At 38.3% G+C, this 17,771-nt stretch overlaps 2 protein-coding genes across 3 annotated transcripts in view; one reads left to right on the forward strand and one right to left on the reverse strand.

Moving 5' to 3' along the window:
- The window catches only part of Dip-C (dipeptidase C), a 157,225-nt gene that overhangs the window by 112,199 nt on the left and 27,255 nt on the right, over window positions 1-17,771 (forward strand). For both annotated transcript variants that reach the window (XM_022069806.2, XM_022069805.2), the window contains one exon: window positions 15,403-15,450. In XM_022069806.2, coding sequence (XP_021925498.1) covers window positions 15,403-15,450 — 48 coding nt within the window. The remainder of the gene's footprint in view (window positions 1-15,402; window positions 15,451-17,771) is intronic.
- LOC147872255 (uncharacterized) lies at window positions 11,584-13,759 on the reverse strand. Its single transcript, XM_087358213.1, has 2 exons — window positions 13,521-13,759; window positions 11,584-12,390 (listed from the first exon to the last, which is right to left on the reverse strand). The coding sequence occupies exons 1-2, from the start codon at window positions 13,675-13,677 to the stop codon at window positions 11,804-11,806; spliced, it is 744 nt and encodes a 247-aa protein (XP_087214339.1). The 5' UTR covers window positions 13,678-13,759; the 3' UTR covers window positions 11,584-11,803.

Genomic DNA, 17,771 nt, shown 5'->3' on the forward strand with positions numbered 1-17,771 from the left:
CTCGACCTCATGACTTGAAGATTACAGACTTTTCAGTGAAAATGTGTTTTAAGGACCTTAGAACTTCAGATTTTCCGACGTTCTTGATGGGCAGATTTCTAGTTTACTATAAAATTTTAACTTGTATTGGCCTGTATCCCTGTTAAAAATACCACCTGTGAAATACAAGCAGATTTGGCACGTGAAACTGTTGGAACTTTACCAGCTGAACACATGCACATGCGTCATGTTTAGAAAACAGTCGTGTGTTCCTATATATAAGTAAACGGTACCGCGTAACTTTGACGTGGAAAGTTACTGGTCCTTCAGACTTGGTGGATACGAAACTTTTTCCATAGGGCAACACGTTTGTAGGCCCACGTGAGCAGCGAATGTATTGATGCATTTGTGACGTTTCTTCTCACATGTTTTGTTCCATTCCGTGTTCTGCGTCGTGGCAGATCTAATGAATGACGTACTTCATAGATGGAACAGCACGTATGAAAATGTTCAAGGTAGTGCAGAGTAGCTTATTTGGTTTGTTTTGAGAACGATAAACAGTTCTGAAGAATGGTGATAATAAACCAGAGCTGATATGGAAGTGTCCGTAACTTGTTTGAGGTAACTTAGTGTGATCAGAAATTGTTTTCTATAATCCTGAATTGTAGAAGTCAGCTAACGTCCCTGTCAATTTGATGTTTTATGGCAGGTGTGTGCAACCTTCATAGCAAATTCGAAGCTCATTGTGGACAATTTGAAGTTTCGATACCCAGTTATATTAATTTTGACAGTTAAGCTCATTAGTTTGTAGAACAGTTTTAAACCATTTACCGTTAATGCGATATGTGACATTATTTGTGTTTATGTCACACCTGTGCACTCTGTTGTTAGGCGAGGCAACGCGCAATTCATATTATTGTCTTCGGGATGTTGGGCCATGTACTGTAGCAGAAATTGATTGCTTCCATCATCAGGGCACTCACTTCACGAACTGAGGTGAATAACAGCAAATGATCCAGAATTGTTACGTTGTGCTCACGTTTTGTAACTTGTCAATGAATCGCCCTGATGACGGAGGCAGTATGACCTCTGAAACGTTGGTAAACATCTACATTACTACACAGCGTAACAACCCAGAAGACAGAAATCTTCAACCTGAAGGTTCATTGCTGCTCTCCGGCATTGTTTCCTATCCTGAGACAGATGAATTGTCACACCATATTTCTGTTCAGATCCATTTTATTATTATTCTCCCCTCTACGCATGCAATCAAGTACAAATAAATTCCATTTACATATGAACATTAATGCTGGTTGTTTTTCCGATTTCCATTCAAGAAGCTTGTAGATTGAAACCGGTTTAACTGTAATATCAACCTGTATTACAAACCTAGCATGGCTATTACATACCAGTACTGAACATAGATATACATGTCCCTGACAGAGCTGCCGTGCATTACACTGGTTGCAGTGTGGTGACGTAGGCTTGTCGTTCATGGCCGTTCGATTCTAGCAGGCGTAGTCGTATGACCAGTACCTTGACCACCGTTCTGCCAGAATGGCTGCAGCATTTGGAAGTTGCGACTGTGAGATGAACTAGCAAGTTCTGTATTCAGAATATTTAATTCTGTTCGTCATACTCCAGCGATATTGACCATTAGAAGACGAAGATGCTAACTGGCTTCTGAAGCAAGCCATGTTGTCTGCTGTATGTGCACACACTGAGCGCCTGTGATGCTCTTTCTTTTGAAACAAGAGCTGAGTTGACCGACGTGGATGAAAATTAAATTTGCCCTTCTGGTTTTAGACAAAATTCAATAAAAATTCGTCAAGTAATTGATATGTACGGGCGATCTTATGGTTCATAATTTAAAAAAGAGAATCGTGCAGGAATACTGTGGACCTATGTCTCGACTTCCGCATCAAATAAAAATTGAAACATAAGCATTTTGATATCGGAGACGAAATATACATGTGTTTGTAAATTTACAAAAGTAGGTCTGTATTTCCAAGATTACAAAATATCGCTGTGTACGGTACACGGGACTAATCTGTGCGATCCACGTTTGTTCTGAGTAAAGGGCGAGGGGATCAGAGAGTTGAGAAGGTTAACAAATAAGGAAGTCCTTTTAACATTATTTCCCAGCGGCAGTACATTTTAGGTTGCTCTCATTTCCTATGTCGATAATGTATTTGGTCCACATATTATGTGCGTATCTACCCAGAAACTAGTGACGTAGGCGAAACGCACAGTTCGGTCCTAGTTGCTATAATGGTTAGCATTCGTGCTTTGTATTTGAGAAGTCCCGGATTCCAATACCATAACGGAATCTGCTGCTTTAATTGAGGTTATTATGGCGGTCCATCCAAGCAGATACTAGAATAGTCGCCTACCATACTTCAGTCACAAACGCTTCCTTTCATATCCTTTCCAATTCGTCGTTCACAGTCATTCTCCCATTCTACATATTGTAACCTTTGTAGCTGAGAAAGCGTCCTAGCAACTAGTACCAAGATTGAAAGTTGGGACTCTGAAGCAGTCTCTTAAGACGGACTAAGCTGTGTTATTGTGGCCATGCAGTTGATTTGATAGCTGTGTGGAAATGGGTCGCTACGGGCCTTATTTGTCGTCCCCCAGATGATACATGAAAGAATATGCAGCAATGGTGGAATGATACTGACAGGGGAAACCCAATGAACTCGGGAGACATTTCTGTCTCAGTGCCACTTTGTCCACCATAAATCCCACTACCGTGGACTAACATTGGCGCGAAATCGGGCGTCCGCGATGAGGTCATGGAGACTAACAGCTAGGCTAGATAGAGTTTGTTTATAACCACCGGTCCGATTACGTAGCTCAGCGTAATGTCGGATCTAGGCATTTAGAATGTAAAATGACATTTGTTGAGGTAAAATCCGTCTTATGACAGTTCCTGTCGGAAAATAAGCATTTCAACAGTCGTAATAAAAAGAACAGTGATCATTTATGAAGATATTAATTTCACTAGAATTCTGACTTGTGTGTATTTGCTGCACAGGAATTTGTTGACTAGCTACTGATAGCTTAAACGTCATAGACTTAGTTGCTATGTGTACGTTTATTTTGGTGCAACGTATGTAAGAATCGATTTTCAGGGTTCCGTACCAGACATGCTGAGCTGGCGGGCAGACAGAGAGCAGACAGGCCAATGACTCAACAGCAACAAAGTTATGGTTCAATAACTTGTGTATGAATCTCGTGGAATCTTCCACCTCACTGAATCCATAATCAGAAACTTTTACACGAGTAACGCATTGAGAGGATGAAGAAGATACAGTAATGTATTCTGTTTAGTTAACTGTGTGCTACTTGTCGTAAGGCGAAGGCAGCGTTCAGAATTTCATTGCAAACGCTAATCAAATGAAGAGAGTTCATAGTCATGTTATCTTCTGAATTACCATATCAACCAGTCCTTCGACACAGCATTCTTAACCTACACTACCACATGTACTATTTGCTTTAACTCTCAATAATTCTGTATTTTATCCACAAGAGCATTAATAGATTTCTTGTGATTTCCCATAGTTATCGACGATCATATCCTTAATCAAAATTAGCCAGGAGATATATGTAATAGGAACGTGTTGTGTCTTTTTTGAGAAAGGAACTGTATTTTAACCCTTGAAGTCCAGTCACAACTGTATGTCCCACCTGATGTAACAATAACTAAATATTATTTTTTACATTTTTTGTTTGTGGGGTTCGCATGATTCTGAGAGTAAACAGCGATTATTTCCTTGAACAGCTTTAATCAGTTTATCTTTGAAATTTTGAAGTGGTGTGTTTTATATGAGGAGTGGAGTGAATTCTTTTAAATATTATTTAGAAGGACTTGGCTTTAAACAGTATTTAGATGAAATTTATGCTTCAAAGAGTGTAAGTACTCATATTAGGTCTTTTGGAATTGAATTTGGAACTATTCTTTTAAATTTCTTGAATTTAATAAAAGGTATAAACGAAACAATTCCTGTGTTTTCGTACCACGCAATAAGAACGTATAAGACCATGATCAGGTGTAGCGTCACGCATTCTATACTTCGGCTTCGCGCTATGGCTGCTTGACCTTCGTATATAAGAGGCCAAGTGGACCCTGAAATCGGCCTGAGCATGGCGACGAAGAGAATAATTCTTTTCCCTGCCATTAAGCAGTTCCTGGTCGTCCAGACTGTTTAGTGCCGGTTACTACGTTTCATTTCATAATGCTACAACAAGATATTAAGGCAAATAGCTAGCTCATTATCGAGATTCCGTGTTCTAAGGACCATGATCGAAGCATTCTTAGATATTATTTGGAAATCCCGCAACAAGTTTTAGACCGACGTAAGGACATTCGGAACTGACTACACTGAAAACTTGGCTCGGTCCATTATGAATCGACGGAAAAAAATAATTTTCAGGAAAAAGGAACAATTGAGCTTTCTTCAGCTATATTTAAGCGTTCCAGTATACGTGAAATGTAAGCAATTAAAATTTATTTGTGGGTTAGCTCAGTTAAAGCGTCTGGCTGCGGGCTGAAGCACCGAACTTCGTATCCAGTAAATGCAGTGGGTTCTTTCCTCGAGAGTAAATTGGCCGGTGCGTGAAGCTAACAAGTCACCTTTATTTTGTGGAGCTTTATCTCCACTTCCTAATTCGTCTTCATGGCATGGTACATAAGCAAGAGAACGAATTTGCCTTTTCCTTGGCCCGGGTAAAGAAGTAGTGGGTTATGAGATTTGAGGTGTTCTCGGCGGTGAGGATAATGATATTCTTGTTCTGGGTTTTGGCGCCGTGTACACTCGTCGGGACTTGCCAACGTTTCGCAGAATCATTCTGTCTTTATTTTCAAGGCTGACGTTTCAGTCATGAAGATGGAGACAGTAAAAAACGTGGACTACAGAGAGGTCGGACGGAGGAAAAAGTTAGTTTAAGGTGGGATCCACGAAGTTTTATTTAGTCCATTGTCTGCAATTAAATGTTAAATATGGTAGAGTGCGATATAGCCATACATCTTTCAAGAACGATAAGCAATGTATAATAGAAAGCAGTGGAACAACAGAATGTCAGATACGAAATGTGACATCTCAGTTGTTTATTTCATGCTATTTTAGTCTTGTCATGGAATGAGGCAGACGTCACAGAGGGAGAAAGTATGCAAATTTATCTTGTGTCACAGCTCGAATTAGAGGCAGTGTGTTGACACACACTGAGCATGGGATATTTTAAGTACTTATCTTTAATTCTTCTAATTTAGTTCCTTAGAAATAATTTCTGTTTCTAAATATACATTCTGATGCTTGTATGTTCTACAGAATGTAACAAAAGTTTGACTGTCTGTTAATATTTAATTAAATGTTACTGTAATTACGTTGTTTACGACAGAAGGCTAGAAATTGTCTGATGGAGAACGACATATAACTGAACAGGACATGTTGAAATATAATGTAACATCACGGAAACACAGCCATGTGTGGTAGTGGGAATGATGTGTTTGTTGTAACCTACCCGATTTGTGAATCTGTATTGAAACTAGATTTTCTATTTTAAATTACGTTACTACTTATGCGTACTGATCATACAATGAAGCTTCCTTTCTTTACAGGTAGCAAGTAGCCTATATCGGAAGGGGTACCGACATTTATTGCGAGCAAAATCAATATTTTACATTTCATGTGACGTCATTAATATTGTCATTAATAAGTATTGAGGTAGTTAATACAGTCACTGCCTACCGATAACTAATAACTGCATGGTGCACATCGTTTTTGAGAAGTTAATAGTAATTAATTAAGAATCTTATCGCCTTTTATGGAATGCAAATTTTTCTTATCTTGTTCATCAGAACTCGCCATCCTGAGCGAGAAGTATCCAGTATTTCCTTACCCCATGTGTCTAAGATCAATTTTAATGTTATCTCATCTTCTGTACCTACATTTCACCATCATGGGAATTTTTCTCCGTGTTTCGACATATAGGATCGAGTTGATTTTCTGCGGATTTGACCACACTGCACAGGATCTCAACCTTGGAGTTTCACCGACCTTTCCATGAGGTGAAGCGAAGGTACTGTCTTTTGTTTGGTCTGGATGTCAGCTGGTGGGAACCGGTTTGACTCTTGCGAGATTCACATCTGCTGTGCTTTGTCGCCATTCGGAGTTATTGTCTATAGGGCTGTCCTTGGAGGAACTGTCGGTAATTTAATATTATTACCACAGTTTATATTTGTTTCTATCGTCCATAATATTCCAAATGATGTAACAACTCAACCGCCATGCTCCGTGTTATCGGATAATTATTTGTAGAAAAGAAACTAATGTTGCCACGAACTAGATGTGTTATAGCTACATTTGTTTTCTACTCACACAGATCTCGAAAGGGGGAAAATGCCACAGCTTTAATACTTTTGTACACCTTCAGAAATTCCCCATTCCCCGACAGGTTTTACCGGTGACGGTTCATATTTGTATTCTGCCGTTACCCTATACGATTCTCAACACAAACCTCGGCTGTTTTGATAGAGGTTTCCCGTGGATTTCCTCTGTCTCTGTGTCTTAAAGTGCTCCTTTAAAGTAAAGTATAGCTGTCACACTATATGCCATGTAGACGCTTGGGTGGGAGAGGAATATAGTTCCTACTCATTCTTAACTTCGGCACTGGGTGGGAATGAGTGGTCAGCATCACGCCCGGCCGCGCTTATACCCTCGGGAAGGGACCCCGGTACCCATTGTATAGGATGCTGGGTGGACCCCAGAGCCGGCCTGGACGCAGAGGCTAGAGGAAAAATCCTTTGCCCCCGTCGGGGATCGAACCCCGAACTTTTGCACCAAATTCAACGGTGGAAAACAAATTTTCTCCGTAGCCCTATTTCTTATAGCACTAGACTGTCTCCTGCTCTGAGGTTGAAACGGTCTTTTCGACGTTTGGCCGAACTCCTTGGATGAGGGGTTTGTCCGAAGCAAGGCCTCTACCTGCACCGGGTAGCATAACAAAGAAAGAGGACGAAACATCAAGGGAAGAGGCCACTTTAAGGACCCAGTCGTAGATTGGAGGGTAATATTAAAATGGATTCCAGAGAAGGTGGCTCAGGTTTGGACCCAGATTTCTTCTTTAGCTGATGCAGTGATGAACTTTGGGGTTCCATAAATGCGGACAGTTTCTTGATGGAATGAGGAACAGAAAAGAAGGAAAATTCTTTACAATAGAACTGATTATTTTCCTTAATATTAATTTCAGTATTATCTTTCCACGACGTCACGGTGCTCCAAGTGGTAATGTCTGCCTACGAATAAAACGTACGTAGACAACAAACTGCTTGACAACAGTGACGGTTTGTTGAGAGGACTCTGTGTTTGTCCAGCTTATGAATTAGCTCTCGATCTGATAATTCTGAGTGACCTTGCCATAAACATTGTATTGAAACCAAGTACCACAGTATTGACGAAATGGAAGTACTGTTAACGTTCGATTTCATCAAGGTGTTTAAAATATTTGTAAACAGTGAAAGGAAGGTTGAAAGTTTGACCATGGGTTAGTAATTGTTAACGATTACTCAAACACCTGCAAAATGAAGTAAAACGAAACGCTGTGGATTACTGCAACATTTAAACTCTTTATATTTTCTACTGACATTCAATATTATTATTTATTGCATGTTAACTTTAGGTTTATAATTGGTGACAGCAGTTGCATATAACTGTAGCGTAGTCAGTATTAAGATATGAGAAATGCACGGATGAAAGTAAATTTTATATATCTTATATTGGCCTACCTCCATTCGGACACGAGACTTTAACGTGATGCCATGTTATGATCTGCTTCCTAGATGCAGTATGCAAATTGTAACAGTAAACACGAACCGTAACATCACAGTTAATTAAGATTTGATAATTTTTAATTTTGTTATAACAACAATAAATATGTGTGCTCTACAGCCAACAAAATAGGCTATTTTCAAAATATTTTAGTGAGTAAAAGTGAAATTTGATGTAGTGAACACACTTTCACTTTCGTTAGCCCTGTGAAACTGAGAAGACAAGGGGAGATTCCTTTAGGCTGGTTGCAGTTGTCAGTATAACTGCTTCGAGACATCAGTTTTGGGCCCTACAACAACAGTAATTTTTTTTTTTGGGGGGGGGGAGGTATCAGACCGAAGGTGTAAACAATACATCATATTTATTAGCAAAGCAAAAATCCGAATTGTGTTGCATTTGAGCTGAACTGCTTGGTAATTCTTTGTAAAAGATTATAAATATTACTTTCTTGTTTTTGGAAAGTCATTTACTATTTACGTTATTGTGGGAAATGACCTACTAATTGGTCGATATAGGTCGATACTGATGTAAATGTAATAGCGATTGGTTCCTTTGTACAAGCCAGTAGTCAGTCGCCCTGAGATACGAAATATATGCCTAGCTGAAACCTGACCTCCAGATATTCTTGAATTCTTCCATGGAACTATATAATATTATACGATATTATGTTCCAAGAAATAGTTGACCCCAACTAAGACCAACAGAACCCAGCCATTGGAAACATACCAACAGGCCCCCCCGAGGTTGGGTTATGACGTCATTAATACGGTGTGTGTGTGTGTGTGTGTGTGTGTTTTTCAGATTAGAGTATCAACGAACTGTGGCTTTTTATGTTGCCCCCATTTCTTCTTCTAATATGAGAATAAACAAAGCACGAGCTGACGTACATTGGGTCCACTTGATTATACATAAGAATCCGGCCTGCTGGTGGAAAATTCTGAAACAAAGTGCAGTGACCGAACTCATATTTGTTCTGTTTACAAAGCGTATTGTCGAAAGCATCTTGTGTCGGTATGCGAGCTGATTTCGTTTGGCCTACCACTAAGCTGCTTAAAGGAATCCGATTATTGTTTCCTCACGAATTCACTGTCATGACAGAAGTAACTTTTGATGTCGGGAATTACCATGCAGCTAGGCTGTTATTTAGTAGCATCTGTTAAGCGTACACATACGCTCGCAAGGTTCGTAGATCACTTAAAATTCTTTTGGCATGCAAGATGCAGAATGTTCGCCGTCATTGTACTAATCTAGACAACTGTAGAAGTTGTGCGATATATGTTGACGTTATTGTGTGCATATAATGAACACTATATGTAATAAAATATGGCGAATAGTATTTTCCAATTATAACAGTACCCAGAGGTTCATTACTCTACAGGGCACAGACCGTTGTCTCATCAAACCGGCTCCGAGGCCCACCCATTTGCCTTTCCAGGAGATATCAGGCACTCTTTCCCCGGGAACAGCAACGAGGACATTGAGCTGATTCTCTGGTCAGTCAAGTACCAAGGCTAAAAAAGCGTCAAACTTCACCTCCATGCCGTGATGATACCATGATGTGGGCCCGTGAACCATAAACATTTTCAGAAGAAACTTTCTCCATCCTTTGTCTGGAGGAAAACAAGCGTTTTAGAAATCGATTTTCTCTCTTCTGATCTTTTATTGAAGTTAAAAATTGCGGATTCCCTGACTTGAAGCACAACTTCGCCTGTTCTGTGAGAATATTATAATTGTTTTCATGGTTCAAGAACCTGGCTGTCTGTTTAAAATCTCTTAGCCCTGAAGATGGCTGTCTTCTGTTTCTTCTCGGATGTAGCGCCGTGTTGTCTGGTAGAAGTTTACGAACGTTTCAGAGTTCTTTGTTGCCTTCATCATCAGGGCCGTTATGATGGAAGCAGCAAGTACCCCTGAAACTTATACCAGATTATACGGCGCTGCAACCAAGCAGACAACCATCTTCGTACTCTCCAACGTGAGAACCTGAAATCCTTCTTTAAGCCCTGTTCGGGGTTTCTGTTTCCCGCCCAGCTATCAATTCCATTCAGGTCCCAGTTTCCGGACCCATACATTACTGGAAGAAGCAAAACTTTGTAAAATGTTAGTTGCGTTCTTATTACTTTGTGCTTTAACTCTCTCAAGCAGTGTTTACTATGTACGAGTATACGTATTCAGCCAATATTTCATAACTACATTTCGCACACGGTGTATTTTTTGGGCTTCATACGATTCTCACAATATTTCCCTGAAAGTAATAACCAATTAATCTTTGTAATGAAAACAACGCGTTATGTCTTCTTTGAATTTGTAATTGCCATTAAGAGCCTCGTGTTTCATGACTATGTGTCATACAGTTCTGCACATGTTATGTTAGAACTTGGTTTCCACTTTAATATTTTTCTTGTTTTTCAGTTATATTACATCCCATACATTATAATTCGAGGCTTTTGAATTATTTTATCGTAGAAGTAAATACCCTATAAAGTGGTGAATAAATGGAATAATAATAATGATTATCTCTGCTGGCTTGTTTCATGATCACGCCTCCTGTTACAGATGACCGCCTGTCCTTGGCTGATAATTCTTTTGTAGTTTTCCAAACAAGTATTTCAATTTTATCGTAAAATATAAGTCACGGCCGACACTTTTTTGTTGTCCTGTCAGTTTATAAGTTATCTTACCCTCTCATCCGTTGCTGACCTTCATAGTACAGGCCATAAATCGCAAATAAGTCCCAAGGGTCACAGGATCAAATCCGGCTCAATGCATAAAGTTGTATACACGTGTTATTATCGTGTTTAGTTTTTTGATGGTATTATGAAAATTATATTATTCCAGATAATATTCTGCTTTTGTATTGTTATTTTTGTATTGATAATTAATATAAAATAGTAACAGTAATTATTACTGAATTTAAAAGGAAATCGCGGACATAATTGATTATATAATACGATACTTGTTAGGGTATTTATAGTTGTGATTGGCGTTGTAACTGGTAAATACATGTGTAGATTTGTATGTCTTGTCTATAGAAACGGGTTCTCGAATCCATAAGTTTTATCGTTGTGGCTACTGAACGTATTGTGCTTGGGATCTACACTGAATTTATTGGGCGATTTTACTCTTGTGGGTCTTCTGGGTTGTAGCACCCGTATAATCTGGTAGACGTTTGCCAACGTTTCAGAGGTCCTTGCTGACTCCATTATTGGAGCCTACCCCATCATAAGTTCCTACTAGATTACCTGGCGCAACAATCCAGAAGAGATCCATCTTTGTCTTAATTTTGATTCATGCCGGTCTAATATTGCCTGTGCCCGGGTAGAGGGGTGTCAATTGAGGAAACTAAAAAAAAAATTCTGTAAAGGTACCATTTGGCTGCACGCGACAGAGACAAGCGACCGAGGCAGGCGACAGAGACGGGCCTTCGGACACATCGCAACTTGTCGCCACAAACTTTTGAGGTGACGACCGAGACATGCGGCACGCCAAAATGACAAAGTGTTTGTTTTCTTTGTTTTGTTGAGACATACGTGCACATATTCTGTGAAAAATGAGTACAAAAATGCTTCTAAAAAGGTTACTCGAAGAAGAAGAAGATGATGTGTTGCTGTGTTATTTGTTGCGAAAGAAACAAAGAAAATCTATGAGTTCAATATTCAAAACCAGACGTGAAGAAGGATCTTTCTGTCTGTTAATAAAGAATAATTTATCATTAGAAGAAGATAATTTCAGGAGTTATTTCAGATTGAATCATAAGCAGTTTGGTTACGTACTGAGTTTAATAGAAAAAACATACAAACAAAAGGGGATATAACACCACAAGAAAAACTGTCACTCACGTTACGGTAAGTTTCTTATATTGTATTATTACTAATTATGTCACAAATATCATAATAATTGTCTTCATCCTGTGTAGTACACTGTGTCTGGACCGTTAAGTTGGTTGGTTGGTTGATTCGGGGGTCGAGGCAGTACTTATAGGAGAATATGCTGATACCTCAGATGTTGGACATCCCACTTGTCACTGATGTTGCTTCTTGCATATCCATCTGAATCACTTCATATTTACTCAAAATGTTATATATGTCGTTCTTAGCCTGTATTTTCAAACGTGGATGTAGTTTCCTTAACACAGCCTTTACGTGGTTCCCAAATGAAGCAATATCGTCTTCAATTTCTGTAGCAGTGTTGGCACTTAACTGTTGCATTGCAATTTGCCGGCTTTCGTCCCGTTTCACGAGATAATCAAGAATATCATCAAGATTGTTGTTGCGTCTTTTTCGTCGTGGAGGCGGTGGTTTAGAGGACTGCGATGCTTCATTTGGACAACCTTCGCTGTTTTCATTCTGAGTCTCAAACTGTGCGTTTGCCGGTGAATTTGAAGTTGACGGGACTGCTGAATCTGAATCAACATTACATGCAGTAGGTCTTTCTGTTGAAACCAGTTCTAAGAATTGGAGTCTCTTGAAAAAATCCCACTTAGAATTTTTTGGTGGTGCAGCTGATCCGGTTGACATTTTTCTTTTGCGTTTAAATCGATTGTATGAATCCCGTATATACTTCCACCGTTTTTTACAGTCTCCATCTGAAATGAGAAAATACGCCCATTTACTTGTACGTGCATGCGTGTGCGTGAGAGTATGTATTTGTGTGTTGTTTGTATACGATATCACTTATTGAGTGATTGACAATTTTTTCCCTTCCTTTCTTTCTTTTCAGATTTATGGCAACTGGCGAAAGTTACGCTTCACTATCGTTTGCGTACCGTATATCAGCGTGTCATATTTCAACAATCGTGAAGGAGGTTCTTAGGTGTTTAAGAAACACGTTGGTACCTAAACTCATGCCTAAACCTACGCAAGGAGAGTTTCAACGCATTTCAAACGAATTTTGGATAAAATGGAATTTTCCGAACACCGTTAGAGCCATGGATGGAAAACATATTCGGTTAAGAGCACCTCCAATCTTTTTCAACTACAAAGCATTCTTTTATATTGTTATTTTAGCCATCAAGGATGCTAATTACAAGTTTATTGCGGTGGACGTCGGTGCGTATGGCAAAGAAATCTACAATGGAACAGAAAATTATTGGAAATAACTTTAATTTTCCGGGTCCTAAGTGCCTTCCGGGAACTAATACAAAGCTGAACCATTTTTTACTTGGAGACGAAGCATTTGGTCTCGACACGTATCTGATGAAGCCCTATACAAAGAAAGTTGCAAAGAACTAAACAGACATTCAATTATCGCCTTTGTCGTGCCAGAAGGGTATCAGAAAATGCATTTGGGTTGCTTTGCCAAGTATTTAGAATGTTTTATACACATATAAACATTTTGCCGGAGACATGTGATGATTTGATATTAGTCACCTGTTCTTTACATAACCTGTTACGCGATGGATTCCTAGAAAAATCTGAAAAAACTTTCTATCACTTAAGTAATGACGTGGAAACAACGCTAACACCAAACATGCACTCTTAATATCGAGCAGGAGGCTATGCAAATAGAGCAGGATTCGAGATAAGAGAAGAGTTGAGAAAATATTTCATGTCAGACGCTGGTGCAGTTTCTTGGCAAGTAGATCGCATAAACAGAAGAAACTAACTAACCAATAGACCTGGTAATAATCCATTCATTGCATGATGTGTTTAAGTCAAGAAGAAGTTATATTGTATTATGAATGATACATGCATTATAAAAACGTAAACAACTAACCACTTTTGTGTAACTTCCCAGCTATAGCCTTCCAGACGTTATCACGAATATTCCCATCCTTGTATGACTCGACCTCAGGATCGAACAGTAGTCGGTTTTCTGCTACTAATTCTACCAATTGCTCATCTTGGTCACCAGTAAATTTAATTTCTGCCATTATTTTACCCAACAACACACGTGCTGCCTGAGCCCGTCGCGAGACACTACTGGTCCGAGAGCGGTCTCCTGTGCTTTGTCTCTGACGCCCGTCTCTGTCGCCTGTCTTTGTCTCGCGCTCGTAATTGTACTTCATACGATTGTACAGAGAGCAGACAGGAAGCGACCAGTCTCGGTCCCGTAACTCTGTCGCCTGCCTCGGTAGCTTGTCTCTGTCGCGTGCAGCCAAATGGTACCTTAAGTGTCTACAAATAATGTTTGTTGATTTTTTCCAATACGTTATAGAAATATGATTTTTATACATTTTGCACATTAACATAATTATTATGTGATGGTTTTGCTACGTGCAGGTAATATGAAATATCGGCTGTAAAGTATCATTCATACTTCAGCTGCAGTTTGCTGGCTTATACCCCTTTGCCTTGGCACCAGATCTGTTTTTCACGAATATGACACTAAACTTACAGATTTTCTAAAATAATTACTAAGCGGACGAAATCTTTGTACGCAACATAAAATACAGATCAACTTTTGTTTTAACATTTTTAGATATGGTAATTATTTAAAGAATTTCAGGAAAAAGAATTTCTCTATATGTATTGTGCTTATTCTTACCACAGTTAGTTTCAGTCTGCAATGACCAATGAAGTATGCAAATGTGCAATCCTCCAATTAAATTTATAGTTTTCTCTGTACCTCCGAGAAAATGGTGAAATACAATATTCAAAAAAGACCACGATCTTTTCCGTACTATCATATAATCTTGTCCAGCATTAAAATAAATAGTGAAATTAATTATGAACGTCAAATCGATAAAATTCTAGATTAAATCCAATGAATAATTGGGGAGTATTACAGGAAACTGTGATAAGCATCTCAGACTGGTTGTTGTACAATCCTTTTAATTTACTTTTTCGCCTTGATATTAATTTTGATAACGTCTTATCATCGCCGTAAGTTGTCTTTCTTAAATCGATGAACACGTACTGGTAATGTATTGTGCAATATTTGGTTTGCATCCTTCACCTCACATGGCGATGTGGGATATTTGCTGGACAAACAAGAAATTAAAAGATAAGATGAATGTCAATATTATTTGTAAACATTTATATTGATGAACAATTTTTAAAATGAAGTGAAGGTCAGCTGTGGGAAGGAAAGTGATTGATATGTTTACGATAACATAATGGGATATGGATGGACCTCTGTTTCAACAAGCATTCTATAGGCAGCAGATTTCAAAACTTATCACATGTGGATTTTCCTGTTTTTTCGAAGTATGTTTTAGTTCAAGGATAGAATATTTGACAATATTTTGACAGCTGTTGCAATAACATAAATTTATCTTTTACAGAAGTCTTTTTAAGGGAAATCTGACTTCCCAAACATGCTTCTGAAAAATTATTATTGTTATTGTATAAGTATGTATTACTAGTGTTTGCCTGTCACTGGCTCCTTGCTGTTGGAAAACATTTTAATAAATTAATTAAATTCAATTTTTTATTTTTGTGTGGATATGACTAATTAATAATAATGTAATTGGGTTTAAATAAAATTACGAACTGTGTGCGTGTGTCGAATACATCTTTAAGGAACTTACAATATAATTCTGTAGCAGAAAAAGTATGAATTTTTAATTTCATACAGTGGATTTCCACTTTCATTAAGTTTCAGTAATCTACTTCCTTTTTTGTTTTATGTGAAAGTGTTCTTTTATGTCTTACAGATTGCCACTGTACTGAAGAAATGCAATCCGAGTGTCCTTCTCACATTGGTAAGTACATTCTTATTTCATTACATCTGTTGCTTAAACCGTGTTCCATAATTGTTCATATTTCCTTGAGCTCTTCACTTCTGCCTGTTACTGTTAATGAACTATATGGATCTACTCTTATTAACAGTACACGGGATCTGGCACTAATCTTGTTACAGGTGGTTAGATGGCATTATACTAACGTGTTTTTTACCACTAACTGTTAAAATTAGTTATTGGCTACGGTTTAGCATATCTAAATTCCTCTAAATGTACTTGATTTTTTTTCCCAGTTAGAATTAATAAACTATTCAATGCGTTTCACTGTGATTGAAAGGCGAAGCTTCGCCTGTACCTGAGCAGCGCAACTTTAAGACGTATAGGTGGCGTGGAGGTACACCTCGGCCTTGATAAAATTCATAAAGTAAATCGTTTTTATGAGAATTCAGGTTTTCACGGCGGCAAGTATGAATATGGCTGTCTCCTGGGATGTTGTGCCTTGTAGTCTTGCAGAAACCGATCGACTTATCTCCTTGATAATGGAGGCGGTAGTCACCCCTAAAACTTATTAATTTCTACGAGACTACGCGGTGCAACATCCCAGAAGACAGTCATCATCACTTTTGCCAGTCATCATCACCTACTTATATGAGAAAAATGACCATGTATGTGGAACTGCTGATTTAACAAAGAAGGATAGCAACCATTTTGTATTTGCGTAGCTGTGTATGACATAAAGTGTAGATAAGTTTGTAGCTTTCTATGGAGTGAAAACTGGATAAGTGATAGATAGGTGGTCTTGTTAATTACCTATATCCGAAATATAGATGCTGTGGCTATCAGCAGTACAAACATGTTTACGTTAGAGTCAAAGAAAGTCTCATAGAATTATAGTTGTTTTCACATTCGTTTCATAGCCTATATATGATGTGCAGGGTCTTGACACAAGGCTATTTTATGCTGAATAGGACTTCCGGAAGAAATTTTTACAAATCGGCTTATTCTTTATTTTGGCTTGTACATGTTTATTCTGAAGGCTGTAAACTTTTACTTACGAATGGAAATATTTCCCTTTCTTACGTGGTTGTTTACTGATGCGTCTTCAAATATCTATTGGTCATGAGTCGTTGATTTTATTTATTTCCATGATTCTTTCTTTACGCTTCCAACCGTTTGCTTTGAAGCTAAATTGACAGTCCGTTATTAAATGTAGGAAGAATTTCTTCGTTAGTGTCGTTTCCTAGCAGTTAAACGTGTGAAGGAGTGACCGTTGTACAGTCATCGGATGGACTCATAGACTGACACATTTGGTGCGTCGCTTTCTCGTGCAGATAAAAGTTAGGTGTTTGCACGTTTGTCAGAGCGTGGCTCATGAAAGCAGATGAATAAAAAAATGCATCCGTTTCTGTATACTAATTTGTTATTTGCTTGCCTTAGTCTAAGCACGTCTATTGGAAAAGAAAGTAATCGTTATAGGTGTGTTTTCAGGATGATATTTTATCTACACAATGAATTTTCTTTTCATACTCGCATTTAAATAGATGTAACAACAAAGTTTTCTTTGTGTGCCACATGACAGGTGCTGTATCTAGCTAACCGCCCCACCATCTTGGAGAAACATAGCTTGTTATTGTGTTTGCATATGGTTCATGTATAGGCTGTTCAAAATTATTAGTGGATTTAGCGTGTTATTAACTTCCGAAGAAAACGCAGTGTTTAAAAGCGAGGGTCGAGTCCGCTTGATTACAGATTATAGCACTGAAAATTGAACCAAGAATTGAATCCAAGAAGCTGATGGTAACGCCTGTGAACACCGAAGGTCACACCCGTAGACAACTCACAGCCAAAACGCTTAAGTTATGCGGAGTTGTGGCACTTATTTTTATTCTTCGTCAGTTACAATTCTAAGCTTTTTATGTAAGTAATTTCTTTGTGAGTTTCTTCCATATAATCATCATATTTTTGTGGTAGATACAGACTTACAAAGAGTAGTAGAGAAACATAAAAACTGTATTCTCTCCAGAATGCATACCATTATAATCCGTTTTGTTTTCTAATTGTCCCTTAAATTTTGGGCTGTGATGCAAACTGTGTAAGTCCTTTATGTCATCAAACTTTGTGATGGCTGCTTGATCACGTCTGATGCTGATTAGCTTGTATTATAGTATATTTCGTTTCTTATAAACGATGGGTTTTAAACGTGAAGAAATAGTAAGTACATGAGCTTAAACGAGCCCAGTGCTATTTTACACATATGTAGGATTCAGAATGCATCCTGTCTGAATTCAAATGCGCATGAAATTAGCATATAACTTTGTATTATAATTGACTGTTCTTTAAAA

The sequence above is a fragment of the Zootermopsis nevadensis genome, unplaced genomic scaffold, assembly GCF_977971745.1.
Source record: "Zootermopsis nevadensis isolate Lab colony 2312 unplaced genomic scaffold, Znev_1.0 Znev_ptg000029l, whole genome shotgun sequence".
Classification (NCBI taxonomy): Eukaryota; Metazoa; Arthropoda; class Insecta; order Blattodea; family Termopsidae; genus Zootermopsis; species Zootermopsis nevadensis.